We start from the raw sequence: 21,528 nt of genomic DNA on the forward strand, positions 1-21,528 counted from the left end.
TTGAGTTCTACACTCTTAGAAATGAACTTCACCACATAGCACGCTCCTAGCCAACCATCATCCCGAATGACAACGTTCTCGCCCCTGATTTGTTGAAAACGGGAGGAGGAGCCTATTTTGTGCCGTGCATAATGGGCACAAAATAGGCTCCTCCTCCCGTTTTCAACAAATCAGGGGCGAGAACGTTGTCATTCGGGATGATGGTTGGCTAGGAGCGTGCTATGTGGTGAAGTTCATTTTTAAGAGTGTACGGGCGCGTATCTTTTCCAAGAGAGACTGTAATGACTAATAAGGATGACTAACCAATTAAATTCATTAATTAACTCTAATAAGGACGTCTTGAACAAAAGCCAGATACCGATATGAGAGACTGTCCTAGTTAAAATCCACGTTTAAAAAGTCTGAAACGCGTACGTGTATTAAAATATCAATCCCTGAATTTTGACGTGTCTTCCCACTTCGCCTATTCCCATTTCGCCTAATGCTTTTTAGCGGATTATCTAGCAATCCCTTAGGGGGGTTCATCAACTTCCAACTCAGGGGGTCCCATTTAGCCTAATGTATGCTGCAGACAGCCCCACTTCGCCTACTGATCCGTGTCACGTGATGAAAGAAGGCGGTCCACTAGCGTGCTGCCAAAAGTCACTTTCGCATCTTCACATAACTTTACAACCTCGTTGGTTTTATTCAAGCATAGCATTGAGTTAAATGCCTTTTTTAGTACTTCCTGAAAAGTAAATGCGAGAAATTTGTTATTCTTTGTCGGGAAGTCAAAGTTAGTTACGCATCTCCACATAACAACTTTATCCCTTTGCTATAGTTCTATTCAAGCGTGCTGCCAAAAGTCACTTTACCTGTTTTATTTCGTATCTGTGTGCTAAACTAATCAGGTCTGTCACAGGTCACGTGCACAGGGACCACGTCACGACCATCTGGTTGGTCACGGCGTAACCTTCGGCATTCCTTCGTGTTCCCTCCGCTCTATTCACGGGTGCAGTTTTCTTTTCTTTTTCTTTTTTTGAAGTGAGCAAAAATTCAGAAATCTGCCTCTTGTTTTTGTTGATTCCAAGTCGAATTCCCTGAGCCGTACGAAAAACATGTGTCCCTGCTAGTGATTTTGCAAAGTGGTACACTCTAAAAACTGAACTTCACTGCATAGCACTCCTGCGCCAACCGTTGCGACGAATGATAGGATTATCGCCTCTGATTCGAGGAGAGAGGGAGGCGTACGCTTTTTTGTGTCAATTGTCATATATCCAAATTGACACAAAAAGGCGTACGCCCCCCTCTGTCTTCGAATCAGGAGCGAAAACCCTATCATACGTGGCAATGGTTGGCGCGGAGTGTGCTACGCGGTGAACTTCAGCTTTTACAGTGCAGTGGGTCCATTTCTGTGTCCAGTCTATATGGAAACTTATCTCTTTTTTACGTTAAACATCCATCCATCCATCCACTCATGAATCAACGAAAACGTTTTACTCGATAATAATCTAGTCACTTTATTATTTGTGGTATCGCACACACCTTCGTTTGCAAATGTAAAGGGTCCTTGTTTCGGACGATGTAAGGCTGTCGTCGGACAAGCGCATTCATTTCTTGCAGACATCACTATCGGGGCGGCGCATGCAAGTAACGCCCACTTGTCGACAGTCCCGTTTCGCCTAATGAGATTGCGCAGCAGTCCCATTTCGCCTAAAGCCAGTCACCCCTCCCGCCTTTTTAATCCGATAATCCGGATTAGGCAAAATGGGAATAGGCGAAATGGGATGTAACCAATTTTGACATTCAAATGGCCAAAACCGAAACCGTGGCAACCACGTTTGGGGTGGTGGTCTTCACGGTACGGGATCTGTATGGGATACTTCTGTAAGTCAACTGCGCTCGCAACTATATTGTCTTGGCTCAGAAACCGTATGTTTCTGGAGCGTAGAGAGGGAAAAAAAGGAATCACACAACAGGAATATACTTCAAGTACTCTTCTCCTTAGGGAAGCGAGGAAGCGAAAGATTTATTGACTCTACGTTGCACTAGTGTGAGCGCACTGAGCGGTTGAGCTGGAATTGGAATTAGAATTGGAAATGAATCAAAAAGAATGATAAATATTACTAGAAAGAAAAAGAATGAAAAAAGTGTTATCTGAGCTGATTGAACTCGGTTCACTCTGGAAATTGTTGCACCGACGAGTGGCGCCACGCTCGAACTTACCTAAAATTGCTCCTCTGTTGAACGGTCCTTCTCGGCTCGCATGGCCGCGCCCATGAAAGCAGCAATCAGCTGTTCTCGTTTCTTGGAGTGTGCACTAAACTGTTTGTAGTTCAAGCTACAGGTACTTAATACGAGTGGGAGAGCTTCGGCAGTCTTCCTGTGGATTCGTGGGTGCATCAACAAAGATGGGCATAGCCTTCGGGATGTCTGTGTGTGTCAGCCGGTGTCTTTCTCCGTCTGTTACGTCGCGAGACAACTGAGATCACCGTCTGTGCGCGCTCAGGAAGCTTGAAATCTGCCCTGATACATATACAGTAATATACACCTTCAATATACGCTGATACATATACAGTCAATAAATTGGGACTTGCTCCACGGCAATCTTTCCCGGAGCTCACAAGAGACAGTTTGTGGATTTATGCCTTACATTTAATCTATCGCATGCCGTTCCACATCCTACCCGAATAACTCATGCCACGCAGTCAACCCTTGACTTGGTTTTAACCTCCCATCCTGAGCACATCATTTCTTTGCATGTCACCGATGGTCTCAGTGACCATTTTCTATGATATCTCTTCAAGTAGTCCAAATGTTCATAAATTCAACGATAAAACCATATACGACTATGCTCGAGCTCACTTCAAAGCCATCAACGAGGGTCTTGAAGCTCTGTATGAAAATTCATTTCATGGCACCTTGCCTCACTCCATTGAGGATAACTGCTCCCTCTTTCGTGACAACATAAACTACCTTACCGAGTACAATGTTGCAAAGATAAGAGTAAAATCTTATGATCACAATCCTTGGTTCACGAAAAGTCTTAAAATCTTGCTAACCAAGAAAAAGCGCTTATTCAGGAAAGCAAAGCGTCTTGGCGACAACGTATCATGGGCTAAATTTCACTACTGTGAACGGGAATACAGGTGCTCGATCAAGGAAGCGAAACATAAGTTCTTTACCATCGACCTCCCGTCTCTCTTGACGAATAAACCAAAACAATTTTGGAAAATCTTATCTCCACCAAAATCCCACCGTATCAGTCTAACTGACACCCGCCGACAGCGACTGCGCCAACGCTTTCGCTTCCTTGTTTTCATCCGTTTTCAACACCGATAACGGGTACACCCAAACTCCATTATCAGTAATTGCCTTGTCACCTATGGTCCCCATTCATATCAGCACTCATGGTATTTGTAAAATCATTGAGTCACTTAAGCTGTCGTCGAGTGCTGGTCCGGACGCTATTAACCCGAAGGTTCTATACAACACGAGATCTATTTCCAGCAAGATTCTATGTTGCATATTTACTCAGTCACTCCAAGATTCTGCCATACCGCAGGACTGGAAGATGGCGAAGATTGTCCCTATTCACAAATCAGGCAGCTGCCACATCGTTAATAACTACCGCCCCATTTCACTCACATCTATAGTATGTAAAATTCTCGAACGCATACTCCAACGTAGTTAAGTACCTTGAAGAAAAATGCTTCTTCTATCACTTGCAGCACGGGTCTCGAAACCTCTTTTCATGTGAAACTCAAGTAGTCAGTTTTGTTCACGACATCTTTCTCCACGCGGACAATAATCATCAGACTGACGCCGCTTTCTTAGACTTTCGCAAGGCCTTCGATACGGTGTCGCACTCTAAGCTTCTATACAAACTCTATCTGCTTAACCTCGACCCGTATGTCGTCCATTGGATAGCTCAATTTCTGACTAATCGTACGTTATTTGTTACTTGCAACAACCACCTATCCCCAGATGTACCTGTGCTTTCTGGTGTCCCTCAGGGTTCAGTCCTCGGCCCTCTCCTTTTCCTTATCTATATAAATGACCTTCCTTCAGGCATATCTTCCACGATTTGTCTCTTTGCTAACGACTGTGTAGTGTACAGGCAAATCCTCTCTCCTTCTGACCAACTAACCTTACAAAGCGACGTTTAACTAATCCGGCGTTGGTGCAATGAGTGGCAAATGCCTCTGAACATTGCACGGTGTCGCATTTTGTCGTTTTCTCGAAGACGGGTCTCCTGCCTTCCTCCCTTCCCCTACACTCTAAGTGATATCACATTAACTCGAGCAGATTCTTACAAATATCTTGGAATCCACCTTTCCTCCAACCTAACTTGGAACGAGCACATCAACCACATAATAACTAACGCTTCTCGCTCCCTAGTCTTTGTTAGACGCACCCTCAGGTTGGCGGGCTCCATCTTAAGCTCCTAACCTTCACGGCTCTTGTACGAAGCAAGCTGGAATATGCATCACCTATTTGGGACCCTCCCCAAAAGTATCTCTGCGACGCCCTAGAAGCCATCCAGAATCGGGCTGCCCGTTTCATTTCCAACGACTACAAATTCGATACCTTGTAACCGCGTTAAAATCAAACCTTAATGTCGACTCACTCGAACATCGTCACCGTCTTGCCAAGTTAGCCCTCTTCCATTGGTTCTTTTTCATCTTGCCACCGCACCAATCGCCCATCACCTGCCTGAGTGTCATTTTTCCTCGCATCCACCACACTAATAAGGTCACATGCTTTCATTGTAATACCAATGCATTATCCATATCATTCTTTTGTTCAGCTGCCATCGAATGGAACAACCTCCCATCACCTCTCGCAACTATTATCTACCATACACTATTTTGTAACACCCTCTCCCGTTCACTCCACCCACAAGACCACCACGCTTGTATGTCAGTTGCTATGAAATTTTTCACCTCCCCCTTATCATATTTGTTAATTATCTGTACTTATGTGAACGAACTCCCTGTTTCACGCTTTAATACTTGTTTTCATATAAGATTGTACTGTCGTCGTTTCTTTATTTTCCTGTTTACTTACTGCTTATTGTGTTGTTCTTTTCTGCTTGCTTGTTTGTTTCTATCAAGTTGCTGTAAATGTACCTTACGCTCCAGTTCCCACCCCCCATGTAATGTCCTCCGGACCCTTGGGGTTCTCGAAATAAATAAAGAAATATGAATGTTATACTAGTGCGTGCAAGTAGCATCTGATGTAGGTCCACGGTCTCGTCATGATACTGCGGCACACTTGATTCAAAGCATTGCTGCAAGTTAGCTTGTTTCCCGACTAATTGTGTGCTGAACTGAACTTGCATTTTTGTAAAACAACTTCAATATAATGCAGTCGTAGAGAAATAGTTTCCTTGGTTTTGTGGCATACTGCCCTCACTTCATCTGCTTTCTCTTGGGCCCCGTTTGGGCTATCGTGGCCTCAATGGGGGTCCTGACACATGGTTTGGGAAACACTGAGGCATACTGTATATTGTTACATGTTGTAGTGTACTGAAGCCAGCTTCACTGTTGTATTGTTTCTTCGCATGGTTACTTCTTCAACATTACTTGAATGAGGAATGCGGAGAATGAGGAAATGTATGCCTTGCATGTTCTGGATGTGCTCTATTTGCTGACCCCTGCTGTTGGGCTAAAATCCAGCAACTACACAAAAAGATTAACAAATGCAGAACAGGAGACAGAAACACGGACAGAATGACATGATTGAGATCATGATATGCTGTCAATTTTTTTCTGTGTCTCTGGTTCTACATCTTATGAACATGCGCCACATTGCCAGCACCCTTTCCCTCTTGCTACGAAGAGAGCCTCTCAGCAATAAAAATGCGGGTTGTCAAATGCACGTAAACAGTGGTTACATTTTTTGGGGGTCTTCACTCATCTAATGTTTATGCCAGAAAATGCTCCCCTAGTTCACATGGCATACTGAATATGAGTGTGCTCCACAGCCACAAACTACATTGTAAATTAGCACTGCAGTATGTTTATTGGCACACATGAAATTACCCTTCATAAGTGCATCATGCAAGCTGATTGATTCTGATGCCAACTGCTCATGAAATAACGTGGGGTGGGGTGAAAGACACTGGAATCACATGTTGCGTCACTAGCAGTGCCGTACTCACTCAGCAGTGATTTTTCACTGAAGCCTGCAACTCAACGATGTAATTTACATCTTGATTGCAGAAAAAGTAAGCACATGTTTGTTATTACTTGGTATACAGTTGAAACTTGTTAATGTGATGACGGTCATTCTCGTTGATTTTGGCAATGAAACCATTTTAGGATAAAAAACACCTGTCAAGGTGTAAGCTATGAAAAGTAGTAAATTGAGTGAGGCATTTTAAATTGCCTTTTTTCCTTTATATTTTCAGTGCTGACATACATCAGCTTGTGTAACTGTCAACCCGGGCTATTCCAGCCAAAACCAGCCAGAGATGTAGCTTGACTCTGTTAAATATCACGGAAAAAAATTGTGTGCATTTTTTAGATGATGCATATATCGAATGTAACTCATCATTTTGTTTTCTTGAACAATGGGGGCACATTAAACTGTGCCGAAATATGAAGTTGTCCCTTACGAGCTTCCTTCTGACATCTACATATGCATCATTTGTGCGCTTTCCTTGCCTGGTGTTAGAGGGGAACCACGGCTCTGCCATCCCAAAGGGTATGTAGAACGAGAATAAATCTGGTGACGTGGTGAGAACTCGAGACAGGAACACATTTGGAGTCAAGTTTACAATAAATTTCTGACACATTAGCATTCTTGAAGGAGCCCCAGATTATTTATGCTTGTAACTGATTGCTTGTGATTAGCTTCACATAAAAATATCAAGCTGATCTATATTCATTGTTTAACCATGTGTTTGAGAATAACAAGCACTTGCAAAAAATTACTATTTTTTTCAGATAGTATATTCACATATAGGTCGTCTAAAAGAAATCTTCCCTTATTTGTATAACTAGTCCTCTCCTACAACATATTGAAAATCTAGAGGTTTATTTTTCTTTAAGAAAAATTTAAAAAAAATTGTCACCATAATGTGCTGCAGCTTGTTCGTGAGTTGAGGCCATCTAGGAAGCAAAAAAAAAATAATTTGAGAACCTACAGGTGTATTTGCTCTTACGCAAGAAAAATGTTTCGCCAGCTCATTCATATCCCATCTGTATGACGCTATAGCACACTTTGAACAAATTCTGCATTCAACCGTTCTGCCCAGTTCTACAGATTAATTGTAGTCGCTGCTTCATAACAGCTTTGTCAACATTTATGATTGTTTTCACATACCTGAAGTCATCTGGAAAGTGAACAAATCTCATCATTTCAAGGGCATACCCTCTCCTATAGCATGTTCAGAATCAGCTGGCATGTGTTTTCTGTTGGTCTTATAGCATCAGCTGACCATATTGGCTCAGATCATGTCAGAATGCGACGTAACAGCTTTTGGAAACAATTTATTATGATCTCGTGTGCCCTTCAACCACAACAGAAAAAAAAAACAGTCTTTCTTTCAGTGGAAATAGGTGTTTTTGCTGCACTAACAGAAGGTGGCTCAAATTAATTGTGTACCTCCTTGTGGCCTGGGTGGAGCATGCCTCACTGTGCTTTATGTCCAGTAATTTCGTCTCCAACCGCATCTCTTTGGCAGTGAGCCACAACGTATGCAGTCTTCAAGCTTTCTTTCACCCGGAAGAACAGCTTACAGCTCTGCAGGCATCAAATATTTGCACGCAATAAGGGGCTACAATCTAGCCCTATAGGTGCCAACGTTTTAAATCGTACTGCGAACACAGTCATAGTACCCTATATCACGGCACAAAGCAATTATGTCAAAGTTATGCTTGTGGAGGCAAAGTCACGCTTGCCAAAGCCAAAGAGGCAAAGTGATGCTTATGGAGGGTTTTATTATGCCCTGCTGCTCAGTGTATGGCTTCTGTTTTTAGCTGGAACAAACCAATAAAAAAAAATCTGAGGAAAGAAATATGCCACCTTCAGTTGTCATCGACCAAGCAAACTAAGTCAATAATGGTGGTTGTTATTCACTCTGCTATGTGATTGTCTTCATGTAAATTCACCTCTTTGGTACTGTGGTATCAGGTAGCTTCCTTGTAGCGTAACATATATGTGACCACATAGAGGACAAAGAGGAGGAATTAGCTAGTCTGGCGTAGGAGCTCTCACACTGGCATAGCTGGTCAAAAAGAAAATGTGGGCCATACATCACATAAGACACAAATACCGGTATATTTTCAGCAAGCACTGGTTAATTTCTAGTATGTGCAGTGCATATAGCATGTCCATGGACTGATATTTTATTCTTAGAGAAATAATATTTTTGCAGTTATAAAGGATGACAACATGTTCTACATCCGAAGCGAATGTACTAATTAGGTCTCGTTTAATTATTAGAAATAGAAGGTCGGTGCAAATGCAGTGTCGGTTTCCCTATGTGCCGCTATAGTTTTCCAAAGAATGCTCGTGACCATTTAGTGCGAGGACATGGCCCCGAAATAATGGCTGTGTGAGAGTAAGTCCCGGAGCGTTCTTTTTGCCTTTTCACTTGAACGTGAGGAAGAAACAATGCTGCAGAACTGCAAGCAGAACATTTAATGTAATGTCGTACAGGATGCAAGTTTTACAGCGATTTCATATTTCAGCTCAATATTTATAAGCTGTAAAAATGGGTGCAAGGGTACCATACAGTGAAGTAGCTGGTACCGTAAATTTTAGACCTCTTCTTGGCGTGGGTGCTAGGCATAGAGAGTGACTGCTAATAAACGTACTTGGGGATTTCTGAATGCGAAGATCACAGGAGAGAAAGGAAGGCAAACAAATACAACAGAGGGTGCCATTCATTTCTCACACTTCTGATTTCAGTTACTTCATTGCTCTTAGTTTTCTTCAGTTCCGACATCTGATAACCAGAATTTACACTGTATGTCCACGCGAATAAAAAAGATGCAAAAATTCCTGTGAGAAAATTTCATGGTTTTTAATACCTTGAAAATGGCATTCTTCGGTTCCAGTGTATTCAAAGACCAGTGAAAACAAAGTGCTTGAAGTATTATGTCTAGATACATCTTTTGCAGCTTTTGCATGGCAAATCGTTGTCTAGGAAGGTGCGCGAATCAATGTGGATGTTCCTGAAATTAGAATCTTATTTCGTTACACTTTGAGATTACCGTATGCTGGTTACAAAAAAATTAGGACCTCTGCTGACTCAAGTTATTCATTCGAGAGAAAATAGTTTTTTTCTTGCAAACAAACACACAATTTCTTCACATTCATATGCAGCTTATTTGCAGAAATGCATTTCGAGAGTCTGTCCAGTACCTGTTCCGTGCGTTAATCAGAAAATCAGAACGTAGGCTCACAAGGAAAACCACAGACAGGTTCCGATTTCACGATTCTACGGTTCTGAGGCTGGAACACACACAAACACGTACAGACGGATAAACACAACACATCCACACGGTATCGGAATCAGGCTTTTTCGTCGATCGTCACTTTTCAACTCTACGACTTCACAACCAAGGCAGCTGCTGGAGAATGGCGATGTTCGCGACAATGTTCATAATATAGCAGGTGTCCACCATAGCTGGGACGGCTGGGACCAACACCGGGAACTCATTCGGTGACACCACACGAATTCAGAGTTCGACATACTCAAATTTGACAGGCGAGCAGCAGAGCAAATCATTAACTGCAGTGTCAACAGAATCCTGATAGCCGGCGGAGAACACAGTAAACGATTCGTCCAGACTCGGTACTCTCGTTCCCAGCCCACCGCAAAAAGGCTCACCCTGCGGGGAACTATTTTGAGACGCGGGAGCCAAAAGCCTTCGCTGCTCTGAGGCTGCCGTGCCTGTCGACCAATCAGAGACGATTTATTTTGAAAGTTTGAATCTGAAGCGTTTGTATCGCAAAAGTTGATTTTTACGGCTTTACCTTTACACCGTGGATTTTTTCGTGATTTATTTCGAGGAGTTTATTCCCGAAGTTTATTTTGCGAAGTGTAAACCAGAGTGATCCCGGATGGGGAGCTTATGGTCAATTGTGTTGTAGACAGCTAGAAAGGTTTTGTCTGTGGCTTCTCACAACTGAGAAAAGGTTGCTTGCATGCAGCGAGGAATACCTGAGAGAACCCGTGGGCTTTGTAGGAATATTTCCAGTCCAGCTCGTTCTTGTAGGTCAATGAAAAATACATGTTTGTTGCTTAGATATGCATATGGTTTGTCATTTCACCGCCAGAAAATCAGTTCCTGACATAGGCTGTTTATGAGTGTCCAAGTATACAAAAAAGAGCTTCCCATCACTAAATGGTCATGTTCGTTGTTCTCATTTCACCTGCTTTCGTTGCATTTGTATCGTGTGATGTAAATTTGCGTCAGTGATCCTTACATTATGTGTTGATAAATGAGGTCATGCTCATTCTTTCAATTATGAATTGGACTATTTTGGCAGTTGTCTTGAAATAGTCTTCGAAGCCATGAAACTTCTCAAAAAAATAAAAAATAAAAGTAAGCTTATAGATGTATTATCATATGTTCTTTCATTTTCAAATTTATGCTCCTGATTAAGGGAGAGAATAATAATTCGATACATGTGAAGCGGTTGTTTATCTATGATGTTAAAAAAAACGGTATGAGTATATTTAAAATTTGTAGTGATAATTAATGCTACAGAGAGAAAAAGCGAAGAAAAGCGATGATGTTTACTTTGTGTTACAACTTCTTCACTTGGGGATTCTACGTTCAATTAAAGCATGTCGTTTGCTTTTACCCATTGCATTGTTGAAAACTGACGTTACTTGTGCGTTGATATCATTCTTCAGTCCACTGATATTGCCATGCAACATGAATTTCAGCCATGGGGAAACCGTAGGTTGCGGTGGGGGACCTCTCCCGTAGCTTTCCAGAAAAGAATGGAGAGGGACAAATGAAAAGACGGGGAAAAACGGGGGACTGGAGGACAGTGAAATTGTCTCTGTGTGTATACTATTTTGTCCTTTTCATGGAAATATTCAACAAAATCCGAGAATATGAGTCAAAATTGCGTTTAATCTGTGCACATGTAATGATCCCGAATGCAAAAGAATGTAGGCTTTGTAGCCTCTTTCAGATTGATGAAAACTGTCCTGGGCGCGAGAAGGAAAGTACGCTATGTTAAGGGGAAGCATGGGGAGATGAAACACTCTTCCATGGAGTAGACTTCCTCACTCAGGATGTATTGTATGTGGAACTGGGCCGGAGAGGGAATAAGATGGGCGGGCAATAACATTTTGGTTGGTGGTTATGTACTTTGCATGTTCATGCATGCTCGAATGTGAGAAGGAAAGCCCTCTGTACGCGGCACGCGGCTGCGAAACGCGCGGGGCTTTCTTGGCGCGCGCTCCTCCTTGGGCGCAAACTATCTAGCTCCAAATACCTTCCTATATGGAGCGGAGGGTACCGATGGTCGGAACTATCTTTGGTTACCAGTATCTTCCTACGTCTACTACTAAGCCAACTTCGCGAGAAGCAAGATAGCGGTGCGGCGTGGCATTTTTATGCTGCGCAAGGTGATTGCGGGTAACCCTTTCGTGGATGCAATGAAATGAATTGCAATAACAGAATTCCTCAGCAGCGTAACATCGAAAGGCGTCAGGGATCAAGGTTCGGGATTTCCCATGCGGCAGCACTACGACGTTAAATAACCGTGCCGTCTCCTTCATTGCTGTGTACTAAAACGTCAACATCAGGCTCGGGTGTCGTTCGTTTTGCATTATCGTATCGTGTACACAAAAGGACGTTGCAAAGTGGTTTACTAAAACATTTTAGCGTAAGATTTTAATCTGGTTATCTAGAGCGGTATCAAGTATACATATTCATTAAAAGCGTAGACTGTTCGGCTAGTTGGTAGGTACATGCGTGCGCACCAGAAGCTCGCCGGGGGTTTTCCTCTCATTAAAAGGACATTAAAATGCGAAAACGACTTGTTCTCAAACGGAAGAACTTTCGTATTCCAATTAATATAACGCAAGCAAATTTAGCTCACACAGCGGTATCGTTCAGAGGAAAAAAGCAATGAAAACAGATCCGTCTTTCGCGGCAACGAATGGTATCCTCAGGAAGCAAACATTGGCGGCATCCGATGAGACAGCAGGAGAAGCACGTGCATCCTGTCATACGCGTGTGGATGTGGAACGGGTTGTGTCGTAGCGTTGTCTACATCCGCGGCATATTGTGCATTTTTCAAGACCGATTTACTAAATTGTAACCCACAACAGTAATGTGAAATGTTCTAGAGACAAAAATAATATTCCCGTCCTTCGGATTGCGACCCCAGCATGCTATGTGTTTCGGCGGAACTGCTCTATGGCGTGACAGGCGCGATCACGCGCTGCATGGACTAAAGGCACCCGATGAGCACCCGATGCACAAGATGAAGCGGCGTTTACTGTGTGTGTAGTGCCGAGGCAAGCAAAAGTCCGGTATAATTCTGATTGTAGCTTCGTAACGGAATGGAAGTTTTGAATTACGACAACAAGTGCGAAATTAACATAGCGTGCATCGTAATTTGAGGTGAACTTGTGGAGGCATTTTAGTTCCCCTTTAAAGTGTAGTGCGCAAGTAGCGCCTTGATGTGTGTTTTCCATCTCCTCAATCCGCGCTAACTAAATTTCAAACCGTATATTCATGTTTGATGAACACACATGAAAGCGCGTGCATGCCATGAGTATGAGTTGATGAAAACACGAGCCATTCAGATCAGAATCGAACCGTACTCGTCCTAAGAGCGTCTACCTTTTACACGATTCAGATGATATAAATGAACAAACCATACAGCTACTTTTTCTATCCTAATTTTTCGTAACTGTTAGAAAATAGGAGAAACAGGGTAGCGAATCCGGCCTTGTGGCGATTTACACCAACATTGTTTTCTCGGATCTCATCATCGTCTTCCTTATTGGTATCACACAACTTATGAGTTTAAACAGTTCGCTGCCTCTTACCGGTACCTCATACTTTTCCAGGGGCTCTGATGTACGATGGGCAATCTCTTGTTTGGATTCACCACACAGTTCCACAGTTCTTTCGCGAACTGCACTCTGGAAACTACGTCTATCCACCGAATGGTCGAGAAAACGGGCAGGTTATTATGTGCGTCACGTTCCCCGGGAATTCGCTACCTGTTATAGGTAAGTAAGCTACTTTATTTGCTACATTGGTACTTTATTTACCATATTATAATAGCATTAGGCAAGATCAATTCCATGCTTTCTACACCATATAGCCGGACTCCATGTTCCCCCAATGTAGAAATGCCTTTTTCCCAGCGGTCCGGTACCTTTTAGATCGCCTCTTCGTAAAAAGAAGTGGGTTGTGTCAGCAGCCAGTTGCGCACAAGCTCCACCACTGCGTCGTCGTTGTCGAATCGTTGGCCTGCCAAAGCTTCTTTGAGTGGCCCAAACAGGCCAAAGCTACACGGCGATAAGTCAGGGCTATAGGGAGGGTGTTCCAGTGTCGCCCAGCCCATTTACCTTAATTTTGCCCATGTGACGGCTGCAGTGTGGAATCTGGCGTTGTCATGGTGGAGAGTCACTTTGCGTGTTGGTTGGTCACGCCTTTTGCTGCGATAAGCAAGTTTAGCCTTGCTCAAAAGTTCACAGTAATATACAGCGTTGATGATGAGACGATGGTGCAAGAAATCAAATTCGGTCGGTTTTACACCCTCAGAAGCACGAAACTACGTCGCGCAATCGACGGGTGTACCTCTTTCTCAGACATCGTATGACGGACTACTGAAGAAATGTAACGAGTCTGGTCGGCTTCTCACGTGAATACTGACCCACCTACCTAGCACGTGCACAAGCGGCATCGCGCGCCAATTTAGAGAACGTGCTCTACAAAAAAAAGTCTCGTTTATATTTGAGCCGCCATCGTATAGCGTGGTTCATCAACACGTAACTACTCCAACTTCTAGATGGGGCACCGCACAACGAGTGCAATATGCTACACATTGTATATCAGCAGACGAATGGTATTTTGTTGATGAGAGGTGACTGCATGTTGTTCCATTATTCTACGTTTCATGGCATCCCTGGCTTCCCGCCGACCGACAACTGATATTCTCCCCTATCTATGCTTTGTGGGAAACTAATTCCCACTCCCAGGGCCAAGCCCTCCGTCCCGTGACAGAAGAAGGCAGAGTGCAACCAAATGAGACAAACAAGGCTTTATTTACCTGAGGGAATTCGCAGGAAACAATGGACGAGCATCTAGCATGGGCACCAGTGGAAGAAAATTACGCAGAAATCGCTGCGCAGATTACCACTGAAATACGATTGAATTGGTGAGCTCATCGCGCGCATTCTCCGACGATGGGCAATGCAGGCCTTATGGTGTCATTCGTCCGCGTGAAACCCTTGAATGCCTGAAAGTTGAAAATGACATTTTCAAGGTCTGGAAAACCCTGGGGTTTTCCCAAAGTCGCCCCTGATTTTAATCCTTTTCTTATTATCCTGAAGCTGCGAGTGCAGATTCCGCTTTACTAGACTCAGAACTGTTGCTTCAAAACCACAGGTGTTAGCACATATTGCAATTCTAATCGGCAGCGGAAACCAGAGGTTCATGAAATGAACGGCGGTCTGCGTTGTATGCGTTAACCTTCCTTTCTATCCTATAGTCTTTAATGTTCAGGTGTACAGCAATCACGTTTGTAGACGGACCACTATCGTGCAGTCCCCATGTATTTGCTCGTGTGATAACTGTAGCTTATAACTATGTTAGTCAAATGTTGAAATCCCTTTTATAAACAGCGTTTTACATGTCCAAGCAAAACAACAGTTGAGCCTTGGAGGTCATTGAAAGACGCTTGCATTTTTGTTCTAAAACTCGGTGGGAACCATGGGCCTGTGGAAACTGAATTAGATCACGTACTGATGCACTAGCTTTTATATGCCTCTGAGAAAGGCACAATCTGTAATATTTCCCGTAGGAGTTGTTGGAATTTTATCACTGGCTAAAATCAAATCGAAGACTTACTTCATAAATACAGCGAAGCAGTTGTTCTGAGCCTTCTTAATGTGCGTACTGAAGTCTCCCATGAGAACCATGACCACGTTGTGTTCCTTCAAGTTTTCTACGAAGGTGTTGCTTGTAGAGTAATTGAAGAGTCTTGCCTTCAGAGGATCGCGGTGTAATCTATATCAGTACGATGAGGACGGGGGTATCCGTGTAGTCCACTTCTGCAACGCATAGCTGGGGTGACTTCGCAAATCACCCTGGCGGTTACCATGGAACAGAGAGCACTACTGACGAATGCTCGTCTGCTTTTGTGTGTTGTGTGTGTGTGTTGGGCAGTTCTCCGTTACTACCCAACTAGCCCTCCTGTACCATCATCACCTTTCCCTCCTTCTTTCACCGTTCCCTTTTCCTCCTCCCCTGAGTCGGGCCGCACTGTCCCCAAACATCACGCAGGCTAAGCAAGGTTGAAGCAAGTTCTAGTTTGTCTACATAGAAAGTAACTATATTCGCCACTAAGATAGTTTCGTCATTTCTCGAATAGATGGCGGCACCGGTACCTCAGTTGTCTTCTATCTTGCTATGGCAAACGTATCACAAGCGTTCCATATGCCGTTGTAGGCTGGTTCAGATTTCCGAGAGGGCGAGGGCGTTGCGCTTGCCCAGTAGCGGATTTTTCGCTGTGTGTTCGCAACATATGTACATTGTGGCTCTGCACGTTAATGACCCCTATGGCCATCGTCACTTTCCCTGACCCGCTGCAACATATTTTCGGATATCTCGAGAGCTGTAGGTAGCCCTTCTAGCGCGCGACATGTTTGGATTGCAGATGAAGCTGGTCAAAGCATAATGGCGGGGAGGTGTGGGTGTGTGGGATCCATTTATGTTAGCAGGAAAAGTAAACCAAAAAGGGCAGATGGCTTGGTAAATAATACCTTACCCAGGTTTCTGTGGTTCTCAGGGTCAGGTGATGTAGGCTCAGAGGTCTTCCGCCGTCCCGACCACGATGTCACAGGCTGCTGAGGAGGTCGGCATCCCGAGGTAGTTGAGAAGCGCTGCGGTTGTACCAGCGCTACGTCTGCCAAGTAATGTGTCAAGAGAGATGTTGGGGTACTCGAGGCTGGCCAGGCCAGACTTGAGCGTGTGAAGGTTTTGAAACGGCGGCAGTCGAGAAGAAGGTGTCGAATGTCTGCTTCAACGCTGCAGGTCACTGGCTTTACTTATTTATTTTTGGCGCTGAAAGACGCGATTTTTGAGTCTCAAAGCTGAAAAAATAGTTTGTACACTTGGCCATGGGTTTTAGAGCATTGCTTCCCTACAGTTTCGCATCGTACCTGCCGATCGTAATCTCACAAGAGAGCAACATCATATTCTTCCAGTATGTGCACGATCGGGAACGACTGAACCTCTGACACGGAGACACGGTATTTGTCACCTCTCAGAAGTGTGGGATGCTTATTTCTATTATTAACTGGTTATTAAAGGATTAGAGGTGCAGAGGCCTTGTCGCGTTTGTTGTTTTCTCCGTGTCTCGAGTTCTGTTCTGGTCTGTTTTGACATACAGCGCTTTGCTTCAGAACGCTGGAAAGTAGGCACTATTTATTTTTTTCTTTTTTGCCTTCGTGTTCTCGCTCCCAACACAGAGCGCACAGCGCTCATCAGCTCAACTTCCGCGGAACTTCATGCGTTCTTCGCGAGGTGATCGGCGCTGTTTCATCTTGCGTTGATTCTTGATTCTCGCAGGCTGTGCGGACGCACTAGCTCAGTTAGCTTGGGAAACGGTAAATCGGGAGCCATGCTCAATTCAACGCGACACCAACGCGACATCGCAAAAACCCGGAAGCAAAAAGAACGACAAAAAAAAAAAAAAACTGATCCCGCAGCTTCCGCGACGTCATGGTTAAAGCTGCCTCCTGAATGGTCATCACAAAGCAGCGCTAGAAATCAGCCCTGACAAAGTTGACATAGGCTCAACTCCGACAAGCGCTGTTTTCCTGCGGTGCATAACCGTGGTAGGAGGGAAAACAGCGCTGTTTTCTTGCGCTGTGGAGCAAAGCCCTATATGTGAGAACAGTTCGCATGCTCACTTTTAGCCGTTGATGCGCAAGACCCTTCTACAGAAGTGAAACAGCGCAAACATTTTCGGGATGTCCTCGTTCAAGGAAATCGCATGATCTCTGAGATTTCAGTACCCATGCTTCACGTCAAAGTTTTCCAGTCGAGCGACAAGAAGGCAGATTCAACAAATTAGAAATTTTGTTCCGGCCTGATTGGCACTCAAGGAAGAAAATGTAGCCCTCTTGCTATAGCTCTACTTTAACAATATTGCATTTGCAGTTGAGATGTTATGTTTTAAAATAAATAACGCAGACCGTTGGGCTAGTTGGTATTCCATAGCAAGTAGCAAAAAACGCTGCAAAGTATTACAAAACGTACAGAGGTAGACAAAACAGTAACGTGCGCCACTAACAACTTTAATGCAATGAAGAAAAGAGCACACTAGCGCCGGGGCAACCACAGCTCACCCTGGTGGGCACGCCCACCCCACTATCTCTTAGCGAGAACAAAACGCGTGCAACATATCTAGCTCCCTCCCGCTCAGTGCAACGGAAGGCTGACTCACACACCGCTTGCTACCAAGTCGCTAGATAAGATAAGCTTCTATCACTTCCCTCTTTAACCTATCTCTCGCACTATCCATAATGGTCGTGTCACCAAACAACGGTTTGCATTTGCAGGCGCTGCAGTGGGCAGCTAGGTGGCCGCAGATAGGAGTATTTGAATAGCCATAACAATGTTCTCTTAACCTCGCATTAACGCAACGCCCCGTTTGCCCAACATATGCCTTACCACAGCTGGATGCGGTACACCACATTCATCACACATTGCAAAAACACGTCCCTGTGCTTGACTTGACACAACCACAACCCTTTTCACCCGCTGCCCCCCGACCGTTCACAATTTTACACAATCCTTTGAGCCTAAATGGCGTTGAGCACAGAACCGACACTCCATATTTACTAGCCACTTTCTTAACTCTGTGTGTGAACCCATGAGTATACGGCAACGCAACATACTTCTTCCTCTCCTCTGGATCAATGGGTGCCTCTTGTCTATTGCCAGGAAGCTTTTTTAAAAGCTTCTCAGAAACCGCTATGAGAAGACTCCCTGGATAGCCGGCCCTCTGTAATCTCTCACATTGGGAGTGCACACTGACACGCACTTTGTGAAAACATGACTTCTTTAAAGCATGAAGTATGCATCCCTCAGCAATTCCCCTCTTAACAAGTTTTGTGTGCCTCGACGAGTAGGGCAACAGGCTCTTTTCCACCCTAGGCTTATACATCCAGCAAGTATGCCCTTCCTGACAATCGAGCTCAATGTCCAGGAACTTAATGACGCCGAATGAATGTTAGGAACTGAATGAATGTTAGGATGAATGTTAGGAACTTAATGACGCCGTTGCACGGCATCTCATGAGTGAACTGTAAACCCAGGTGGGCTTCCCCAAACATATTGAGTACCAGGTCAACGCAGCCTTGTTCAAACCTATCGTGTGGGAAACAAACCAAAAAATCATCCACATATCGGAAACATCTCACGGCCCCCGCTGACCCCAACGCGGCAGCCAGCCTCCTGTCTCCCATAGCTAGCATCATGTCGCAAAGCACAGGAGCTATATTTGAACCTATGCAGATCCCATCCCTCTGAGTGTACACTTCATCCCCGTGCACCACAAACAAAGAGTCCAAGTATGTTCGTAAAAAAGTCACAAAACTACTCACGCTCAAAGCACAGTCATTCATGAATCTCACTGAACCATAGGAGTCGATACAATGTTCCACACCTCTGATGATCCTATGATTTAAAATAAAGCATGTGAACGCACCATTCTTCTGCTTTGTACGGATGTTTGTCACTTCGTGCTACAAGTAACAGGGTATATGAAGAATGAAAATACAGAAACTAACAAGATTGGAGTCAGATGTTATTGACAGAACGTCAACGTAACACTTCAACGTTACCGTTCGCATGAAGAGTTGCGACAGGGCGGCATTATAATGCCAGCGTGTGACCAGTGCAATGCGTATTTTCTGTCACAAGTAACGCGGAATAGGTGGATGTCGTTTTCGCCAGTTCATCCCACGTGACTCAGTACTTCCAGTTCGATATTTGGCCATACGCATGTATCGCGCCTGTGTTCATCTCGTTCCCTTGTCTCATTATGGTCGGATGTTCTGCATACGGATGCTCTAACTCGTCTGTCAAGGGACATAAAATGTTTCGGGTTCCATGGGAGAAAACAAGACGAATGCGCTGGGCTGTAGCCATAAACCGAAAAAAAGCCAGTGGCCGTCTGTGGATGCCTGGTGTTATCGCGCGTATCTGTGAGATGCACTTCGTGACAAGTAGGTTTTTCTCAACTTTTGAAGCACTTTAAATCGGAGCGCATTGGGTATGATGCACGCAAGTAAAGCGTGAAATCTTCCGTTATTATGCAGGGATGTGAAGCGATGATCCGTCGCATGTGGATTACGTGCCATCAGTGGTCCGGCACGATAGAGAGTCCGAGACCCGGGCTGAACGAAAAAGCTAAGCGATAAGCTTAATGGTAACTTTTTCATCTGTTCTGTGTAGTCCACTTTATGAAGTGTCATGTCTTGTTGTACAGTTATGAACGCCACATGCGCATAATGCATAAGCGAGAAGCTGCAGCTGCTCAGCAGCATCCCAGGCTCGATGGGGAAGACGAAGTAGGGATTCTGCGCACTGATTATGGCAATACTGCATGTACCGACGATACCAGTATCGACGATCACATGGGCGACATCGCATTGACTCAGGCTAAAGGTTTGGGCGTTCAACCTGTTTAACGACAGCGAAGTTTCCACCTGTTTGATCGCGACAGTTTTTTTCTGTTTCTTTTTTGTTATCATCAGCTGTCCAGACAGATGCACTCACCTTGTGTGCAAATTGTTCCTGCATGCAAGAAGAGAACGAGGTACTGCGGGGGACAGTCAGTATTCTACAGGAGAGAGTTGCAACTCTAACTAGGAAACTGAATGCACAGCTTCATGTAGAGCACATGAATGATGATCAAGCATTGTTCTACACAGGTACGTGCCACTTATGCAAGATAGGCGTAGCACAGTAAAAAGAAATCCCTCTGCAACTTTTCAGGTCTATCGGAACCGGTTTTCTTTGCTGTACTTACCACCGTCTCAGCTGTAATTCGTGACAGCTCAAAATGCCTGACACACTCTCAGCAGCTTCTTTTATTTCTTATAAAGCTCCGTATAGGGACGCCATTCAAAGACCTCACGTTCAGGTTTGGAAAATCCGAGCACACTGCTAGCAGTATGTTTAAATGCTGGCTCAGAACAGTGGCTTCCCTCTGTCAACGGCTCATTGTTTTCCCTGAGTCACTGGTTGCACAGAGCTGGTTGACAGAAATGGAACGTGAATATTTTCCAAACCTAACAGCCATAATTGACTGCTCAGAGATTCCTGTTTCCAGGTGAGTGAACTAGGTATCATTCTTTACCAATTAAAAAAAAAAAATTAAATTTTGGTGTATACTTGTGTTATTGGAGCTGATATTATTGGGCATCATGCAAAGTAATGTTGATAAACTCTGTGATGGTTGGCTTTCTTTGTAGGCCACTAAATATGAAACCTTAACAAGAGATCTGGAGTAATTATAAACAGACCAGCACACTGAAATTTCTAGTGTGCGTCAACCCTCATGGAGCAGTAACACTCATTTCCAAAGTTTACGGGGGACAGATCTCAGACAGGCAGCTAACTCTAGACAGTGGTAAACAATTTCTCCCTGACATAGCCTTGATGTCACTGTGACACCCACGGTGGGTTTTACTCTGGTAAACAATGGTTCTACTTTTTACAGGACTACCTGATGTAATCAGAGAGGGCGATCAAGTCCTTGCTGACAGGGGCTTCCAGCTCCATGAGGCATTTTTTCAAAGAGGAGCTCGCCTAATCACACCTGCATCAACAAGGAATAAAGAGCAGTTTTCCACATCACGAGGTGGCCACAGGTCTGCCACAGTCTGTGTAGGATTACTCCTTGTACTTCACCTTTTGCAAAAAGCTGCGCAGAAATGCGGTAAACTTGAACCAACTGTTACACAAAACACCGATGTGCGCATCGGGACGCTTTCATCCGAGCTCAACCGCATTGAATGTGCAAACATGGCTGATTGGCTATTATATCACTGCAAACGAACAAGTCATGTTCCTCTTGATCGCTTATACACACATACATCAGTCTGCGTTCACGCTCGTTCGCTCGCTCACGTTCAACTGCGTTCACGCTACGGCCAAGCAAAAAGCCGTTCACGACTGCAGTGCTGTGCCAGAAAAAGCTGCGGTGCTGCCTCTTTTACTGCGAGCAGTTATAAATTTCCGCTGTTGACTGTCCCGTGCGCCATTTAAACGTCGTTCTTTTCTTTATTATTCTTTTTTAAAGATTACTCAC

General features: G+C 44.2%; 1 protein-coding gene across 2 annotated transcripts in view; it reads left to right on the forward strand.

Annotated features, from left to right (window-relative positions):
- Positions 1–21,528, forward strand: part of LOC135388491 (plancitoxin-1-like) — a 137,758-nt gene that overhangs the window by 105,970 nt on the left and 10,260 nt on the right. For both annotated transcript variants that reach the window (XM_064618069.1, XM_064618068.1), the window contains one exon: positions 13,040–13,204. In XM_064618069.1, the coding sequence (XP_064474139.1) occupies positions 13,040–13,204 (165 nt within the window). The remainder of the gene's footprint in view (positions 1–13,039; positions 13,205–21,528) is intronic.

This window comes from Ornithodoros turicata, chromosome 3 (genome assembly GCF_037126465.1).
Source record: "Ornithodoros turicata isolate Travis chromosome 3, ASM3712646v1, whole genome shotgun sequence".
In the NCBI taxonomy this organism is placed as follows: Eukaryota; Metazoa; Arthropoda; class Arachnida; order Ixodida; family Argasidae; genus Ornithodoros; species Ornithodoros turicata.